This window comes from Cucumis melo, chromosome 8, assembly GCF_025177605.1.
Source record: "Cucumis melo cultivar AY chromosome 8, USDA_Cmelo_AY_1.0, whole genome shotgun sequence".
Taxonomy (NCBI): Eukaryota; Viridiplantae; Streptophyta; class Magnoliopsida; order Cucurbitales; family Cucurbitaceae; genus Cucumis; species Cucumis melo.
The window spans coordinates 12861484-12882857 of record NC_066864.1 but is presented as its reverse complement, the minus strand read 5'-3'; the positions used below and the strand labels follow the sequence as shown (position 1 = coordinate 12882857).

Genomic DNA, 21374 nt, shown 5'->3' with positions numbered 1-21374 from the left:
ACCATTTAAAATGATGAAAAAATTTCAATGCAGAAATTAGAGAATTGCTAGTTAATCTTCACTTGTGAGCATCAATCATAAATCTAATTTTGAATCACAAATCTAATTTTGAATCAATAATATTCACTTGTGAGCATCAATCACTAATCTCGTTTTTCATGTTATTCGTACTCCATAACACTATAAAATTACTTAACAAGTACCTTTCGTTGAATGAATTAAATACATCCTCACCTTAAGCCAGCAAATATGGCTTAAAAGCAATCCAAGACATGTTCATACAAATTGTGAATCGACTGCGTAAGGTATAAGAAGTTACTTTTGAAGACCTGTAACAAAAGAACTTTTCTGAACTGCCTACTTTACCATAAAGCTACAAAATCAAATCACAAAGTATGCTCTGATCTTCAAGTGGTGGTGGTTGAATCAACGTCCTAGTAAATTACACAAAAAAATTATAGACACATTCATTAAACATATCTCTCCTTCATCTCCCGATCATGAATAATATACTTACAACCTACATGTAAGTAATTTATGTTAATCTGTCATCTTCAAAATCATTAAATCGGTGATTAGCAAGAAAAAGAAAACAGACCTATGATAAAGATACTGATAACAACCACAACCTCTTCCCATTCTCCGGCAAGAAATGATAACTCCGCCATTCTCATGCTAGACCTCCAACTGAAAGTGTGCTAATTCCACGGTTCAATCCTTTTCTTAAAGTTTCTCCTGCACACAATTATCGTTATAACCAAATAGATTATGGTGGAAGAAAACACAGAAGTTCTACATTTAGAGTACTCAAAAAACATAACAACACTAAAATACATAACAAAATGACTATGAAGAATTGGAAGTTGTAGCCAAGACAGAGAAAAAGGTTAAAACTTGCATTTTCCATTGTCAAGTTCTAAGTTCTGAATTGCGAATGGACCATGATGAATTTTACTCGAATATGAGCGTCAGTGATGGCCGTCTAGCCCAGATCTGAGCTGGACAACAAAAGGAACTCAAATTTGCACGGATCTCAAGCACACACCAAAGCTTTCCCCATACACGCAAACATAAGTGTGTCTATATATATATATATCATTAATTATTTTCATTTATATTAGTGCAATAGCTACAGAAAATCATTGAAAGCTATGCTTAAATAGTGAGATTATATAATAAACATAAGCCGAGAGTTTAAGGAAAGAGGTCAAAAAGTTAGAGATTTGGTGTTAGTGGCGATCAATTAATATAGAAAAATAAACACACCACTCAATTAGTAACCGCTTACATCATTTCAACACTTTCTTTAATAATATAGAAGAAAAAAATCCTTCTTTTCTCTCTAACTCCCAAAAAAACAGGCAAGAAAATGGCAACAAACAAAATTGAAAGAATAATTGGGGGTTGAAGAACTCGGAGCAGGAATATAACTACTGACAAAGAAAACTTTGTAAATGATGTTTAAAAAGGAGAGAGAAAATGAAAAAAACATCTTAAAGGTTGAATCTATTATTCTTTTATAGTAATACAATTCACAACATTAATGAAGCAAAGATATCCTACACCTAAACAAAGGAATGAAGCAAAATTCTTCGGATGGTGAGTTATGCAATCCCTTAAGCTGAAAAGTAAATTGGAAGAGAAACTATGCATTACTTGAAAAACATTTTATGCACTAAGTTTGGAATAACGTTTTTCTGCACTAAGTTTGCATATGAACAGTTACTCCATAAAAACAGAAAAATGTTAGATTTATTTCAAATTTTGAGAACTTTTTGCAAGGATACAGAGAAAACATAAGGTTACAACGTTATTCCAAGAAAAAGCTTAGTTTACAAGAAACTACTTTGCTGAAACACCAACCGTAGCAGTAGAGTTAAGACAAAACCACGGAATCCTACTAAAAAGAAAAGGATAAAAAGAAAAAATAAATCGTTGTCTCAAATGGCGCTCACTTAGTTGTTCTGTAGGAAGTTATTCTTTCTCTTTTCTTTAATCAATAATGGGCGCATAAAATTTTCTATATTACTTTCTTCTAATTTTTATTCCATTATCTGTTTTCCAAATTTCAGTGGAAGATATATAGGCGAAGTGCTTGTTAACAGTGTAGACTAAAAGTAATGAAAATAACACTCAAGAAATAAAAATACACAACCGAATCCAAGGTCATCTTTAAATTACGAATTGCACATATGCAACAAGGAAATGCAACATAGATTCAAGAAAAATCTTACAATATCTGAATCATGAAGATAAATGATCAGGAAAAAACAACTTACCAAAGGATAGAAAGTTAAAATACACATACCTCTTCACCTAAGGCTGAGCCACTTAAAAAATGGGCTGAGAAAAGAAAACAATTTGGGTCAACACCTCTAATACCCAACTCTAACACCACCAATTTTGAAAACCCTACAAAATTGTAGAAAAATAAAAAAATAAATAGAAAAAAATCAGTGAAGTAGTAGCCCATAAACAATTTTTAAGAGAACAAAGAACATTTAATACAAAGAAAGCTTGAATAGGAGTATCAACCTATAGAAGTTGAAATTCGAAGAGGGGAAATTGGTTGTGGATATGGAACGAAGAGTGTGAAAAAGGAGGAGAATGAGAGAGAGTGGAGAGTGGAGAGTGGGCAAATAATTGATTAATTTTTTTCATAACAAAGATGACGACAAGGTTGGGCACGTGGTGGTTCGACGATAGCAAGGCTGGGCACGAGGGATGAAGGTATTGGATTCGATGACGACTAAGCACGGGTTGGCTTGATGGATTTCTTGCGACAGTTGTTCGGAGTAGAGTTAGGGATCGAAGGCATGAGATGAAGATTGAGAGAAGTAGAAAAGAAATTGAGAAAGTGAGAGGGATTGTAAAATTGTATGGCTTGGAGAGAAAAGAGTAAAGAAAGGGAGAGAAACCATTAACTTTTTACAAAATTAAAAAAAAAAAATATGAGCTTTATTGTCGCTTTTAAAAAAGGAGGATGTTTAATATTGGTTTTAAACCGACATTAAAGCTCCCTCTTTAATGTCAGTTTAAAACCAACATTAAACATCAACCTTTTGAAAAGTGACATTAAAACTCATTTTTCATTTTTTCCTCCTGACATTAAAGCCTAGATTTCTTCTAATGTTTTCACATCTCGCTTATTCATCTCTTATTTCAAAGTGAGACTATGATCACTGTCTCCATGGAGAAGCCTCTTGAAAAGATGGAAATTGAGGCAAGAAGGTAGGTTCTAGTAGTGGGGGTTTTGTTTTCACGTCAAATATCTGTAGTTAAAAGACTCCAACGATGTGCTAGGATAGGATGATGATCAATTGGCTTTAACCTTTGAACTCAGATCGTAAGATTCAAGCAAGAGAGAAAAGGCTACATATTCAACATAAAGGTAGTGAAAGGTAGGCTTTCTCTTTTCAGTTGAGATAAGAAAAAAGTCTACCCAAAGGTCCTTTTTTGAAAGGCGATCATCAGTAGGCTAAGAAATCTATCAATAGGCCGAGTCAAGCAAGAAGGGGTCGAATTATGACTTTGATTCTATTATTGAATCAAGATCTTTTCCATGCCAGACAAATTCGAGATGAGAAATATGAGAATCATAGCATCATGACTCGAAGAACATCACTTGAGGGAGTGAACCCTATGAGATTGATAGACAACCTAGAAAAGGAAGCCAAGCCAATAGGCACCCACCCTTCTTCATTAAACACCTGGATAGTGCTTATTGAACTAGGTGAGCTCTCCTTCAATAGTCTTGAATGATACCAGTCCATAGTCAGTTAAGGAAGCAAGAGACAGCTATCACTCAGATAGAATTCAAGGTAGGCTTATCGATGTATTTAAGAATAAGAGTATGAATTAGATCTTTTTCCAGAGTCATTATGGCTTAGGGAAACCCACTACGTGCTGTTCTTCCAAGAGGAATCGTACCCTTCTCTATATATGCCATGGCTGGATTGAAAATGCAGTCTGAGAAAAAAAAGAACTCCAAAGAAGGTTGTCAACAGATGATTTCTCCTCTATGTTCCAAGCTCCGATGTTCCAAATCCGAAATCATATAAGATAGATGAGATGGAAAGATCTTCCGATTAGTCTCGCCTTCGACTCTCGATATTCAGATAGACTTCCTTTCCTTATATGATGTCTAATGTCTTTCACCTGATCGACAAGCTCTTTCCAAGAGTGTACCTTTCCGATTTTGAAAGCCAATGAAATCCCCCTTGGTTCTCAGTAAACAAGTAGCACTAAGAAAAGCGGAGGCATACATAGAAGATAGGCATCTCCATACATAGGATATGGTAAGACGTCATAGACCACAACATAGGACAAAGATCCTACCTAGTAGGAAACTAAGAAGTTGATATGAACGAGATATAATAAGTAAAGAAGAGCTCCTTCTATCCGATCATGATAGAACTTAGTCGAGCTTAGCTCTTCTCAACTTTGTAAACTACGTCTCCTTGCTTCACGCCTTTCTCTTTCTCGTAAAAAGTGTAATCTTCATAACTATCCTTTCCAGGAGATCCTACAATACCCTCTAGCGATCCCACAACTCTTAAAAGGAGCTTCGCTCAATAACCGCTACATGGGATTCTTTCGATTCTGAGTGAGGGATTCCCCAGCATACTTCTTTCTTCATGCAATCTACCTGCGATCTGAAAGAATTATCTGACTCATGCCTCTCCAATATGACCTCTTGCTTTTCGCGTTGCCTATCTTATCTTCTTCCAATCATATTATTTGTCTTACAAACCGAGAATGTCTTTACGATGAATCCCATGAAAATTGACTCTTTGTCAACTTTCTTCCTTTTAGTGACTACGATTTCTTACTCTCATGATTCGTGGATTTGGCATATAGACCAAAGCATGCCCTAGTCTTTTAGTTCCACTCTAATAATTTAAGGGCTCCTTTACAGTCGCTTCGCTTCGCGCCTCCACTTTTAGACTCCTAACAAAGTGGTATGGAAGCCAATTAATTATCTTTTCATAAGAAGGCAAGCGCGTAATGGGCCTATAACTCTTTCCGAGCCTTCTCTCCTCTTCCATTCTGTGGAAATAGTGAATCTAAGCAGCTAGGGCATCCCATTAATTGAAAGAATGCTACATCTAGAATCTACTTCTAATACAGTCCTACAGATAGGCTTTCTTTTCAAAATGTAGATGTATCAAAGATGGAACTCAGATTTTTGGAAACTGAGAATGAAATTGACGATCAATTCTCATTCCTCATGGATCATTGAGAATTCCCTCAACCCCTACAGTAGAGTTCTTGCTTTTTGACCTTTCTAACTCCATCCCTCTTCTTTCTCTCTTTCTATACTGCGTAGTGGGCTTTTCGATCTCTCACTCTTGGTGGAAAAGAGGAGGAAGTAATTTCCTAGTGGTCGCATGGGTACTCGATCAAGTTGACCCGATTCAAATGGGGAAATGCCCAGCCAAGAATTTTTGCTTTCATTTCCCATGGGAGAATGTCAATAACCCATGGGGGGTCCTCCCCGACAATCTCAACTAATCTTTTGTGCGTGATCAGATCATAAAGCCTCCTTTCCAAACTTCTATCAAATTCATCTGGAGGACTCATGAAATTTCATATTCACCTCCAAACGAGTCAGAAATGCATATTCATCTGTGAGGAGAAGCTCAATGTAATATAAGTGAACTCCTTATCAAAGAATTTGAGAAATTCCACACTAAAAAGTCTCAGATGGGGGGAATTGATGAGTGAATTCAGAAGGATAAGACCAAGGGCTAGAGCTACGACTTGGTCTCAAACCGGCCAAAGAAAAAGCGATGAAATAAGGAGCCACTGAAAGAAGACAAGCCAAAGCGAGTCAACCGGTGGGGTAGCCTAAACCTCCTAAACTTGATCAAGCCTATCTCCTAAACCCGAGTTTCATCTTTGGTAACTTAGCGAAAAGACTAAAGATCTCTTCGCGGTCTGTATGGAGTAAGTGTGCGAATTCAACTTTCCTTTCCTAATATCTATTCTAGATGAAGAATTAACAAAATTAGATAATTAAGCAGATTATAACCTTTTTTTCTCACTGGACCGGTGGGGATTTCATTATTATAAACATTAACGGTTTTTCCAGATTTTTTGTGCTCGATTTACTAGTTCTTTTATAACGCTCGTCTCATATTTTTTTATTATTTACGATAAATGAAATAGAAGGCAAATTGATAGTTTTTTACTTTCATGATTACAAATGACTGAAAATTAAATAAAAAATGCTACAAAAAGAAATAGAAAAGTTCTTATTGATAGAGAAAATTAAATTAGCAGAGAAGAATTACCCATTTGTGAATTATTTATTCAATGCCTTTTTCAGGGCTTGAATTATGGGTTGAGGTTCAATTGAGATCTCATCTTTCCCGCTCAGTGGGAAATTGTCAATTTGGAAGATTTATGAAGAGGAAAGATCTGTCGGCGAGAGATCAATACTTCAAGATAGCCATATGAAAGGAAAAATCGGCAGCCTCACTTAATGAATAGGTGAGAAATCCAATAAAAAGGTCTTGGTTGCCTGTAGCTTTTCTTCTTTCATGGACAGGAGAAGTGTAAGTTGATTGAGTTTTCGGTATGCTCTTGAATGAGATTTCGCAAGGTCGTCAGCCTTCTTCTTTATTTATTGACTTTTACCTGTCCCACTTACAAGAAAATTGATTTGATCTCCCAGATTAACCTTAGAATATAGGGCTCGACCTCTAGAATAAAGGTCAGAAAAATCCTCTTCCCCCTTGCCGAAGTAGGATTATAGGAGAGCAATAGGAAAGGAAGCTATATCGAGAGGTTCAAAGAAGATGTTGTAGTCTCCCGTCTTCATGAAAATGGACTATTTTAACTCAATAAAAGAGATAATAAAGGCTCAACTGAAAGGAGAGAGAGCAAATTTCAAAATTCAGTCCCCTTACGAGTCAAGTATTGGTGGGTAAAGGCTAATTTACCAGCAAAAGAAGGGTCAAAGAAAGCTAATATAGATGTAAATAAGTCCTTCGAATCGGTCACATCTTCATAGGATAAAGAGAACAAATTCCAGTTTCAGAAGTAGCAGTTCTTGATGCAGTCTTTGTCTTCTTGTTAAAGTCTACCATTATATAGAATATATGTTGATCAAATCCAATCTCCTCAATGGTTTTGTCATAGGCTAAATTGAGAATAAAAAAGATTTTGCACTCAATTTAGATTCAATCTCCCAGCCTTTCCCTTTCAGGCTTTGAATTTAGAGATGGCTAATTATAGATCGATAGAGAATGAAAGGCCTAATGCCTTTTCGTGACTTCCCAAGAACTCTTCAAACTTCCTTCTTCACAGGCTGACCGAGAGTGTGCTAGGCTTTTGACTATCTTACCTCCACGACTTGGGCTTTTTGCTCTCACATTTCTTAGGGAACCAGGAGAATGATCATTCAGTTTATAAAAGGAAGTAAATTAAGAACAGACCCTTTCAAGAAGAAAGGCTACAGCCACGATGACTCTCACTTCGGAGAAGGGATCATACAATCGAGGACCCTAATTAATGGAATGGGGCCAGATCGCGTGGAATCTCCTTCTCTCTTATGAAAGAGTGAGCAGACTAGACCTAGGAAACTTCGTAAATCCTACGACCTTTACTGAATCTTTTTTCGCAAGCAAATTCTTTGCTCAAAAGAAGGCGTAAAGCGAAGTGACTGTGAAGGAGCCCTAGATTAATCAAAGCCATCAATGAAAAAGAAAGGGATTTTAGCCGATTATCGTAATTTACGTAGATGAAAGAAAAGGCCTTATTGTAGACGGAAGCATACTCCTCACTCAAATACACATGATTGCTTAGGTCTTGATAAAGTGAAAAAAGGGGTCGAGCAGAAAGGGAATTTCCATAAATGATATGAAAGAGTCTTCTTGAATAAAAGGCCACAAGGAGAGCTACTGAAGACTGCTCCTACTTTTGGTCCGCTAACCAATACTAGGGTGGTTTGACTCCTAGGCTTTCTCCTTATTCCCTTTATTTAATTTGAGTAGGTTTTTTCTTTTAAGGATAGGCTTTTTTTTCTTCCGCTCTGTGGGCTTCAGTCTGATTCCATAAGTGATGACTAGAGATAGAGATGTTGTCGAGCTACTAATCCGTCTCACCTTGATCCTCAACGGAGACAAATGCCTATTCCTCATACGAACAACAACAGTAATAAGAACAATAACAGTAATAATAAGAACAACAGTAATAATAAGAACATCAATAGTAATAAGAACAACAGTAGTAATAAGAACAACAGTAGTAATAAGAACAACAGTAGTAATAAGAACAACAGTAGTCATAATAATAACAGTAGTAATAATAATAACAGTAGTAATAATAATAACAGTAGTAATAATAATAACAGTAATAATAATAATAACAGTAATAATAAGCATATAGTTTGATAATAAATGTAAATAATAAGCTTTCATACCAAATAGTACATCAACTTCTATATCTATATCACTATCTAAATAATTATCGGGTTCAAGGATAACTAAATTTTCAGGTCGCAACGACATATTTAATTGGCTGTTAAATATGAATACCACCATTAAAGATACATCACCCCAATTAAATTGTTGTTGTTATGGTTATTATTGTTATTATTACTATTATGCTTATTATTACTATTATTATTATTACTATTATGCTTATTATTACTATTGTTATTATTATCACTATTATTATTATTGCTATTATGCTTATTAGATATGGAAGAAGAGAATGAAAAGATCCTTTATGAGATATTTACACAGATAGATTGAGACATTGTGAATTCTATTTGTGAGCAAGGGTCTACATGACAAATAGGAATGAATCTATAAACACATCCTATTTAATTCAGAAGGGAATGTTATTTGATTCCAAGAAAGATCTTCAGCTAGCCGTAAAAAAGTACCGTGTGACGCAACACTACGAAATTGTTGCAGTCGAATCGAACCAGAATATTTTGTCTGTTCGATTCAAACAGTGGAGTAATGATTTTATGATGTAATTGTTCGATGTAATTGCTTCTATGTAATTTCAGGAAGGTTTAACGGACTACTTCTGTATTTCTTTTGTATAATTTTTATATATACGCTTGAGTATACTTTGATAATAAATGTAAACGTTGTGACTAAAATTGCCGTTGATTCATGTATATTTTAGTTTTAAAAATACTGTATTATTTTCATTCTAACTAAATTAGAGTTTGATGTATATTTTTCTTTTAGTGCAATTATATAATTATATAATTGTCTTACTTTTCTTCTTCATGTAATTAATGAAAGTTTTTTTTATATTATTTGCAGAATGAATCCTAGTCCAGTTGATGATACCCATCTATATCTACAGGCAACCCATAGATCACAGGCCATATGGGATACCTCCTCCACCGTCGTGTTGAGTTGTCGGAGGAGAGAGGCAGTGTCTCAGCACACCATCCCCTTCGACCAGTGTATTGCACCATACTTAGAGGCTACTGGATTCCTAGGGGTTTCCCAGGTTAGGTTCATGTAGTTAGATTGGCATTTGATTACTCCACTGGTCAAGCGTTGGAGACCAGAGACCCACACATTTCACATGTCTTGTAGGGAGTGCACGATCACGCGGTAAGATGTTGTAGTGCAGTTGGAGTGCCAGTGGATGGGGAGCCTCTGACAGGATCATTAAGGTATAACTGGAAGTTTATCTGCGAGGATTTCTTGGGAGTTCTACCGCCTAACATGAAAGGTCAGCGGTTGAGTGTTTCATGGTTGGTAGAACAGTTTGAAGAATTGCCACCAGATGCAGACGTTGTGAGCATTCAGAGATACGTTCGTGCCTATATCATGCAGTTGATTGATGGCTTTCTTTTTGTCGATAAGTCAAACACCCTGGTCCATTGTATGTTTCTCCAATTCTTATTGGATTTCGACTAGGCTGGTACGTATGCATGGGACGTTGCGACCCTTGCATGGTTGTATAAGGAACTCTGTCGAGCGAGTCATGCACAGTCCTTAGAGATCGCTGACCCATTTATGCTGCTACAAGTATGGGCATACAACAGATTCTCCATTGTAGCGCCATAGAGAACGTTGCATATACATGTTTTTTTTAATAGATTTTACACTATCAATAATTTATTAATGGTTTATTTCACAAATTATCTGCGAGGATTTCTTGGGAGTTCTACCGCCTAACATGAAAGGTCAGCGGTTGAGTGTTTCATGGTTGGTAGAACAGTTTGAAGAATTGCCACCAGATGCTGACGTTGTGAGCATTCAGAGATACGTTCGTGCCTATATCATGCAGTTGATTGATGGCTTTCTTTTTGTCGATAAGTCAAACACCCTGGTCCATTGTATGTTTCTCCAATTCTTATTGGATTTCGACTAGGCTGGTACGTATGCATGGGACGTTGCGACCCTTGCATGGTTGTATAAGGAACTCTGTCGAGCGAGTCATGCACAGTCCTTAGAGATCGCTGACCCATTTATGCTGCTACAAGTATGGGCATACAACAGATTCTCCATTGTAGCGCCATAGAGAACGTTGCATATACATGTTTTTTTTAATAGATTTTACACTATCAATAATTTATTAATGGTTTATTTCACAAATTAGATGAAATTAAACGGTGTTCTACCTGCATCTGAACAGTCAGCAAATATGTTGCTGACATATCGATGGATATTTGATCGACTGAGGCAGTCTTAGGTAGTAAATTATTATACGAATGTTCTATAGTTCAATTTTTGTTGCCTACTGACGTTTGTTTTTTCAACAGATTAATTGGACACCATACATGCCCGACATTATGACATCGTTTCCTGTTAGATGTTGTAGTGGTCGAGTGGTGTGGACTTATGTGGGTCCATTGATTTGTTTTCATTTGGTCGAGAAGTATCAACCAGATCGCATGTTGCGACAATTTAATATGTTGCAAATGCCACCAGCGATTAGTTTCACAGATCCAAGCCTGCATCAAATAGATTTAACGGATAAGCATGATCAGGATTGGCGTCGGATTCATGTGAAACATATCAGGATATGGAATTCGCAATATAATTTTCGCGTTGAAACACCCACCACAAGCCAACCGACGATATCATAGAACTATTTTCTCTGGTACAAGTCGATAACCAAACACTTCATCACCCAAAAGAGCACTTTTTATCATTCCATGGTGATGATTTAATATGCTCTATTTTATACATTTAATAATAATAAAACATTAATTTGGTTTGTATTACTTGCAATCTTTTAGTATGATTTTGTTAACGAAGGACAAGCTTTCTTCGTGGAACACATTATAGAAGCTTTGGGAAACATATGTGACAGGACCACGAGAGTCGTAGAAGAAATTATTCAGCAAACCCAACGACTCAATGTTGCCAACATATATCATAGGCGCATGCAACGTATATGACGACGACAGGATGATGATGTCGTAGAGGGTGATGAAGATAATTGAAAGTTTGTAAATTAATTTTAAATTCTTGTTAATTTCAATTTTAAATGTATAAGACATTGTTAATTAATTACTTAAAAGTCTCACTTTTTTAAAAGTATGGTAGTTTTTTACAAAGAAATTAGATCCTATTTTTGTCAATAATTTTGAAAATCACTATATTTCTAAAATTATTCCAAAGATAGATCATACAACTAATAAATATATTAAACATTTATTAAAAATAAATATTTGAAATCTAACTAAATAAATATATAAAGATTTATTAAAGATAGATATTTTTGGAATCTAATTAAATAAAAACAAAATATTATATCTAATATCAATTTGAAGATTAAAAAAAATAGGAAATATATGCTCAAATTCGACACTTAAATCTCAATTTGGTTATGTTATAATTTCAAAGTCAACTAAGAAAAATATGCTTCACAAAATCGATACCTTATCCATCGTAGTTTGTTATAGTTATAAATCTAAGATACATTTAAAATACAATGTCTTGTATCACATCAATAACAAAAATCAGTGCAAGAAATAACTAACACATCAATAACAATAGAACTTAACCAAAGAAACCTCTCAATGAAAAGAAATAAATCCTAAAACAGAGACTACTAAAAGTAAAAATATCAAAACAAACTCCAAACTTCAAAACAATCCCTACAATTTCTTCCATAAGATTCTATATTTTTTCTTTCTATACTGCTCTAACTTCTGAATCTTCTTTCAATTTAATCTTCAATTGTTCAAAGGACAGGTTGTCTTCACTTTCTTCTTCAGAATCTTTAACTTCATCTTTAGATAAAATATTAATAAAGGCTTTAGTACATTTACCTTCTTCATCACTTTCGTCTATATCATCATCAGATAATGTAGCACTAGAACTTTTCTTCTCTCTTCTCATAAAATTAGGGCATTCAACTTGATAATGACCATACCCTTCACATTCTCTGCACTTTAAAAATCTGTCTATTTTAACATTAGGTTTATCAAAATGCTTTCTTCTAAAGTTGCTCTGATATCTGCTGTTGGAGCCATAATTTGTGCCATCTAAAACTAAAAGACGAGTTGTGGAAGGACCTTCCTTGATTATCTCCATTGTTGACCTGCATTCCCTGATCGACGCCATTGAAGACTCAATGAACCAGCATCAACCCCCTCTGATACCAATTGAAAAAACAATGTGAGATAATCAAATAAACCTTTAGTTAATTCTCAAGTTAATAACTATTGTAGTAGTTAGAGGGATAGCAGAAGAGAATAACACAAGAAACTTTGGTAACCCAATTCGGCCAATGTTGCATACATCTAGGGAGTTGCGCACAGCCCTGATGAGTAATATTATTATAATTCACACTTAGTCAATATACATCGATACAACATATGATCATTGTTCAACTATATGACTAATTAACATGCTCATTAGCTTCAGACATGAGGCTCCCCCTGAATGCATGAGTAATCTTTCTCAATGATGTCTGACTTTAGGCTCCCTTGAATGCATGGGTAAATCTCTTTAACGATGTCTTCATCCTCTACTGTAGTTTACTGTGACCACTTGAATCACGCATCGTCATTTTCCGTACTCATAATCACAATCATATTAGATCAACGCATCGAGACCATAGATAGATAATTGCACTACCTTCTTCCGCTCATAGTTATTGCAATACAGATTCAACTAATAGCTTCCGAAAGCTTTCTTCGTTCGTCAGTCGTACCAGAACCCACAAGTTCCGTAGTGTATATATATATATTTTCTCAAGGATAATCTAAAAAATATAATAATATAAGATTCCTAAGATGAAGGAGGAACTTTTATCTTTATGGAATTAAATAACTCATTAATAAAAGATAATCTCATAAATTTTTTTTGACAAAATCCCACCAAAATCTAAAAAAGATATTTATAAAAGATTCCTAAAATAAAAGAAGATCTTTTATCTTTTTTAATTTAAAAACTCAACAAATAATAAAATAATCTCAATAATTCTTTTTGACAAAAATATCGACAAACTCCCCCTTTTTGTCAAAAAGATGAAATTTCAACATGTTCAAGTCAGTGCTTCACAGAAGCTTCTCGTAGTGCAGATGTCAGGAGATAACCACTTATCAAACATACATCAACACACCAGATCCGCATATATCAACCAACACATCAAGAATTCATTAAGCAGAGTCTTTCGAAGATCATCATTCATTCAACATAACAAAATGTCAGCAATAATTATCATATATAAGTTCATAGGAGCTCCATACTGCTTTATAAAAAAACAAAACAAAACTGCCCCTCAAACTTCACAAAACTCTTCTCCTCCTTTGAACGAAAAGAAATTCTACTTCTGAGTTTGATCAATCGTACTGGACAAAGGAATAAGAGTCTTAAGATGACGAACAAGAGAATCAACCTACAATCATTTATCAAACAGCAGATTTATAGATGTGGAAAGAGCTCAGATTCAACTATGAGAGTATTGATGATTGTAGAAGCTAAATCATAAGGAACAAAGAACCCTTTAGCAGTGGCATCTATATCATCAGTGTCAAACACACGAGAAATTCCTAGAGGGCCTCATATCATGTTCTAAGTCAGGAAAATGACTCCCTTGAAATAGCCTATAGCTCAAAGACAAGGTCTTTAGGTCAAGACCAAGGGCATCATTAGCAGTCAAGATATCAGCATTCAGATAGACTAGTAAGCTTGAGAAGAAGCGAGGCAACAAAATAGGGATCTTCATACCAAACAGTCCAACTTGCCTTAAAAGCTGATTATATATAAATAGTCTAGCATCAACAGAACCATCGTTGCATATTTGATATAAAAAAGTTTCTAGTGCGACATAAACACTAGAAGCATGGAAAGAAGAGAACCAGTTAGCAATGTCAATCTTATGGAGAATGACATATTCAACACTCAAAGCAACAACTAGAATTCCATTTACTGGCCAAACAGACAAATTTCCTTCAGATAAGACAAATGCCAAAACATCATGACATGGATGTAAAGATGGAGAACCAACCACTACAATGTTTCCAAAAAATTGATAGCAAGAGAAATCTTGAACATTGAGCCCTCGAACATGCACAGTCTGATAGTCAGGACAGCTTGGATTATTGAATTTTGAGGGCAAATCACAATGAATTCCCTAATCAGCTAAGGATAAAAAGGACTAACATTCAAGATAGTTTTGGACAACCCAGTTTTAACCACCAAATCCATGATGCTTAAACACGAATGATGTTTATTAGACACATTGACTTCATCAGCAATTCACCTTGCACAACATACTACCACCTTTAAACACTTTCTTCGAGATGAAATGAGATTCCATCAATGGGTACAGATGGAATATTTTGAGGTGTCTTTTTTCGACCAGTTTTAGTAGTCACCATACGACGACCATGTTGAGTTTTCTTGACTTTTGGTTTTGGGTCTGCACGAGGTTGTTCAGACTCAAATGGATGGACATTCACATTTGGGTCATCATAAGTAGGTGCACTATTATCATTTGGTTCAACATTCTCTGCAACTCTATCAGTAGGCTGACTTATAGGATTAGGATCAAGAACAAAATTTTGAATCTCAACAGGAGGACTTGACGGAACATGAGACCGAACAAGAGGGGAATGACCAATTTGTTCAATGTTCTTATTTGTGGTAGAAGGCTGACCAAGTGTTGGAATAAAAACATTTTGAGAAGAACTACTATCAGAATGTACAGAAGGGGTAGGAGGACTAACACACTACAAGAAATCGACATTAAAGGCCTTTAACGTCACTTGGCGACTGACATCTTTGCGAGCGTTATTAAAGGGCTTTAATGTCGGTTGGACTTCAATGTCGGTTTATAACCGACATTAAAGACATCTTTAATATTGGTTGTAAACCGACATTAAAGGCCTCCAATGTCGGTTATAAACCGACATCTTTGAAGGTGTTATTGAAGGCCTTTAATATCGGTTCATCTTTAATGTCGGTGGATAACCGACATTAAATATGTCTTTAATGTCACTTATGATACATCTTTAATGTCGTTTTTCCACCGACATTAAAGATGTCTTTAATTTTTTTTAATCGACATTAAAGCTGTCTTTAATGTCGGTTTTTCAAATTTATTTTTATTAAATCCTTGCATTATTGTCTATTTTGTATGACACCAAATAGTTAAAAATGAAATCTTTTACTTGTACATATACAAAATAAAATCTTAATAATGTGTACATTTATATACAACTTGGCTCCAACCGAAACCTACGTAACTAAGTACCCATATCATAAACAAAACAAAAATGTAAAAAATAGAAACCAATTTATTTAAGAGAAAAAAAGGTCGTTCAAAGCAAGCAAACCACATATCACAAAGATTTTTTTTTTAATCTTTAAAAGAAAAAACACCACACCAGGGCCAGCGGTATTTCCTCCTTGCCATAACCTGACTGAAAAATATGGCAACAAACTAGAAACAACAAATGAACTTTGTGAATTTATATCCCTTAAATTTATAGTAAATTTAAAAGACATCAGCTACCATCTTACTCAATATGCCATGAAGGAAAACATTAACTTACCAAACAAATCACTATCCTGATATTCTATTCCATTTATATCCCTTTAAATTGTCTGTTAATATTAAACACATTAGGTTATTTTTTTCCTACATTGAACACAGAACCTTGGGAAGGACATAGGGAACATTCTCCTCAAGGACAACATCCTACCGTTTCCTAGCAATAGCAGTATTTAGAACACTAAACGAGCTTTCAGAACAGTCTCTAGCAATATAAAGAGAAAAAAAAATACAAGTGGACCTTTTTTTTTTCAAGAAGAAGAGAGATAATATACTATCAACTTAAGAACATGGAGAATTTACTACTATTCTGCTAATTTTACCAAGTTTCTAAAATATGAATAACTGGATCATTAATAATGGTAATACATTAACATTTTAAAGGGTCACAACTTAGCGCTAGAAGCTAAATATGGAAGTCAAAATAATGTAATTAAGAAAAAAAATTCAATCGTATAATTTCAAAATAGAGGATATCACAAAAGTTGAATCAATTACTCAACACTAACACAAATCATGCCAAATTCTTCAAAAACAGTAATAAAAGTAGAAAAGCACCATCAAAAAACTTAATTCTCAAAAAATAATATGCGTATAAAAAACAAACACTGTGGAGATAAATCTGAACAGCAATTGGAAAGCCACACATACCAAACACCGAATTCAAATATGATTACGCGCACCTATAAGCCATGTAAGAGAGAGCAACGCAGGCAAAAGACTTTTCATTAAGTAGCTAAGCAAACAAGTTCCTTACAAATGCTAATGTGGTTGCGCATGGGAATTGCTCGAAGTTTACAGTCAAAGGATAGACGCTAATTAATCTATTTAGTATCAAATTTTGTTTGATCATATAACATGGCTAGTTTGTTCAACTTAAGTTTACAATTGAACCAAAAAAATAACCTTCTAAATATGGAAAAAGTTAACCTTGTTGCTCAGTTTACTATACATCGGAGAAAAATTGCACCTACATGTAGATTAGTACATGAAAGAAATGATATACATACTAACCTGTAAACAACTTGAAGGATGTTGGAAGTGAGCGTCTTTGAGTTGTCCAAGCAAGTTTCGACTTTTTGGATAAGTAAAAGCCTAGATCGATGATGATCGGTTTCGCTCGGTGACTCCTGAAATGATAGATAGGTTGGTTATCATAACATGGCAATGCTTATAATTACTAGATCAGAAAAAAAAAACTTCAAGGTATTAACTACTACATACAATTTCCACCCCGCAATCTGAGAATGCTCAATAAAATTGAAATTTCTAGTTATGTTGGAGAACACATGAAACAAATCTGCACATTTAAAGAGAATTTGATCACATGGAAATATATTCATCAATAGGAACTGGAAGAGATGAACTGATCATAGAAGTATAAAACAAGTGTACTAACCATCTTGTGTCATCAATGGATAATCTGAAGCACTTAAATTTATAAACCTATCCCAATCCATACTCTCCCTCAACAAAACCGATATTGCTTGAAGCGTGCAAGCAATCATTGTAGGACCTTTATATGTAACCAAATTGGATTGAGCCATTACACGCACATTTTCTACCTCATTGAATGTTGAATCAGCCTTCACTAGATTCGTCAGCTCCAATCTTTCTCGAGGTGGAGCCTCGAGATCCATGTGCAGAACATATTGATTTCTTGGGTGATATACAACCTGCAAAGTCCTCATCATTCTCCGACTGTCGTCTTTTGTACCCGAAATTAAATAGGCTAATCTTGGAGGTTCCATTTTCACAACACCACTTGTTTCTTTCAATGAACTTCTTAATTCAGGCTCAATGAAAAACCCACTCGAATCCTCCTCTTTTGCAAACGAAACAGCATCCAATGGCAATTGCTCATCACTTTGTGAAGGAATAAACAACCTTAAAGTCGCTGTTAGAAGCAGGGTACTTGAAATGAGCAGACTTGCAAAGAATGGAACAATCCATTTTCTATCGCTGAACATCCTTCCTGAATGAGAATTCATGACCTCATCCATGACGGGTTTAAAAAGCCACCCACATTCGCTTTACGCTCTATCATTCCGAATAATGCTCTTAACCACAGATTGATAACTCACACAAAGCCACTATTTCTATCGCTCACCCCTCTGTCAAAATCTCCAATGCTGTTATTAAAGCGACCAACAACAAATTGGCCAGAACCTTAACTGGCCTTGTGTAAAATGAAGAGGAAAGAATGGAAATCATTCGACGTATATTCTAATATTGCTTAGAAACAATCAAAACAAGCTCAAAAGAGAAACCCATTTCACCTAAGCAACGATCTAGCCAAAAACCAACGGTACAAATTAAAGAGAAGTAACTTAAAATAAACGGCAAGCAATTAAATACAATTGAGTCGAAACACCCAATTAATCAAAGAATACCGAATGGACAGTCATGCAACCACACAATTAACTACAGTTCGAATTTACCGTCGAAGAAAAATAAAATTGATCATCTAATTTCATTTTGATGAGCCAAAACGGAATAAGCATGTTTGTTTCAGCAGGAATGATCCATAATCACTCAACTGAGGTGATATGTAATAGAAAACGAAGACGGAGATAGAAAGAAAAATAATACAAATGAAAAACTTCCATGCTCATCACCATTCAATGCATTCTCCATTTGAGTAAAAGAGATCAAAGGCAATCGTAAAAAAAATATAACGACATGAAGAAAAATCATGAAATACCAATGGAAACACAAAACTAATTAAAAATAAAATTCGTGGAAGAAACCGCATCAAGAAGATAAAATGCGCAAAGAATCACACAGAATTGCGACACATAAAAGCAAACAATCAACAAAACAAAACGCACCAACCATGCAATTAAATGTCAATCCGAGGTAATGATAAATCGAATAAATTCATTAGCAACAAAACATCAAACCTCGAAATGAACGAAAAAAAACGATATACAAAAGAAAACAGGAGTTAATATAACGATAGGCAATGCAAAACAAGGGAACACATACCAAAAGATTCACAAAGATCTGGAAAGCATTACAAAAAAAAAAAAAACGAGGAAAAAGAAAAAGAAGTTACCTGGGAGGTAGAGGGGAGAGTGGAGGCCATAACAAACTTAGGAGATCTGAGACTTGCAAGCTGCGGCATCGCAAAGGACGGAAACTTAGGAGATTGAGAGGTGAGAGGATGGAATTTGAGCGCCATTTTCAGAGTAGTTCCGTAATCAACGTTGAATATTTCAGCAAGTTAGTCGTAAAAACGGTACTTGAAGTGAAGAGAAAGAAGGATACCAAGAGTAGAAATGGATTAGGAATTGGGATTTGGTAGAAGTACACGGTGATGTGGAGCGCGAAAATCATTTGGGAGACACAAAATCCTCAAAATCAAATGTCATTACGTTGTAAGGACCTAAGGAGGAAGAAAATATTGAGAATAAGCAAAACCCAGAGTCAGAAATTTCTTTACAACTTATAGGCATTTCTTCTTAGAACAAAGATGGAAGAAATTACCTGAAACTCATGGCCTCAGATTCCATATATAAAACCCACAACCTCCATTCTAAATTCCCCATTCCTGCTTTCTTCTTAAATCTCTTCATTTATGTTATTCCTTTCTACCATCTTTCCAATCTTTTATTTGCTGAGAAAAAAATTGAAAACCATAAAAAAAAAGGTTAGATCGAAACAAAAAGGGGAAAAAGAATGAAAATATAGAGGATAGAAGATAAAAAGAAAAATGGCCAGATTCGACGCTGTGGTCAGATTGAGCGCAGTTGGGAGACACAACGACCGGCGAACAGATGTTCGATGGCAAGGAGAAGTGTCGGCGCTGGGTTTTCCTTCGACTGAAGAAGATGAAGGAAAGGGGAAGGGAAAGAGAAATGGAAAGCGGCAGGAGAGATGGTGACTTGGGGTTTGAAACCCTAAATATATCTTTTACGAAATTATAATGTTTAATATATCTATAATGTCGGTTTGAAAAAAACAGATCTTTAATGTCGGTTTAAAATCGACATTAATCCTTCATCTTTGATGTCGGTTTAAAATCGACTTTAAACATCCGTATTTTAAAAAACGACATTAAAGATCCGTTTTCATGTTTTACAACCGACATTAAAGGTCATATTTCTTCTAGTGACAGCAACAGACCTAGACTTCAAAAAAAAACCCTTATTAATAAACTGGCTAATGAAATATCATCCCTTTCATCTGAATTCATAGTAGACAAATGAGACTCAAAAGGAACAGGTTCAGATTTGACATTATCAGAAGTAATTTCAGCAACATTTTCATCATGCAATGGCACACTCGAGCTATCAGAAAGAGATACCCAATTCTTCTTGGATAGCAGTCAATAGGGTCTTTGAGGAGTACTCTTAAAACGATGTCCCCTCATTCAAACTCCATGCATGTTGGTTCTGGTGTCAGAAACTTCAGCAACAACGTTGAGCGAGTGAGCTTGATACTTGTCTCTACGCGTGTTCACCATTTTCAACCACGAAAAAACTCAAAGAACGTGAACTCTGAATCACGAAGATGAAGGGGTTTCTTAAAGATGAGGGGACTTTAAACAAAAAATAGACTTCCTGCATAAAATTGAACAAATTGAATAACCCCTAAAAAAGCAAATATTTCACTAACGTGGCCATAAATATATGCCACTCAACTTTTCTCCATGTCTCACTTAATTAATAAAATAGTATATAAAAATAATTAAATCTTACAAACACCTAAACCAACTCTCAAATGCTCAAATGAGCTCACATCCAGTGGTTTAGTAAAGATATTAGCCAGTTGAAGATTCGACCAAACATGCTCAAGAGTGATAATTTTTCCTTCAATAAGCCCCCTAATAAAATGATGCCTAATATCAATATGTTTGGTTCTACTATGTTGAACAAGGTTCTTCGAAATATCAATTGCACTCATATTATCACAATAAAGTTTCATAGTCTTCTATTGTATACCATATTCATTTAGCTTCTATTTCATCCATATAAACTGAGTGCACCCACTCCCAGCTGTAATATACTCTGTCTCTACTCTGGATAATGAAACATAATTTTGTTTTTTACTAAACCAGGAGATTAAATTGTTATCAAGAAAGAAACATTCTCGTGAAGTGCTTTTCCTATCTTCTGAGCATTCTGCCCAATCAGCATCACAGTAGCCGAGTGCATCACAGTAGCCGACAAGAATAGAGTTTGTATCATCTGAGTATAATGCTCCAAACTTACTTGTGCCATGAACATATTTGATAATTCTTTTAACTACAGCAAGATGTGAAACACGAGGATCAAATTGAAACCAAGCACATATTCCTACAACATAGGCAATGTCAAGTCTACTGGCCGTCAAATAGAGTAAACTACCAATCATGCTTCTGTAAAGTTTAT

The 21374-nt window shown here is 35.1% G+C and overlaps 1 protein-coding gene across 1 annotated transcript; it reads right to left on the bottom strand.

Annotated features, from left to right (window-relative positions):
* Nucleotides 1-17008: 17008 nt before the first annotated feature.
* LOC103495858 (beta-glucuronosyltransferase GlcAT14B-like) lies at nucleotides 17009-18002 on the bottom strand. The gene is made up of 3 exons (XM_017046324.2): nucleotides 17399-18002; nucleotides 17224-17299; nucleotides 17009-17129 (listed from the first exon to the last, which is right to left on the bottom strand). The coding sequence occupies exons 1-3, from the start codon at nucleotides 18000-18002 to the stop codon at nucleotides 17009-17011; spliced, it is 801 nt and encodes a 266-aa protein (XP_016901813.1).
* Nucleotides 18003-21374: the final 3372 nt, after the last annotated feature.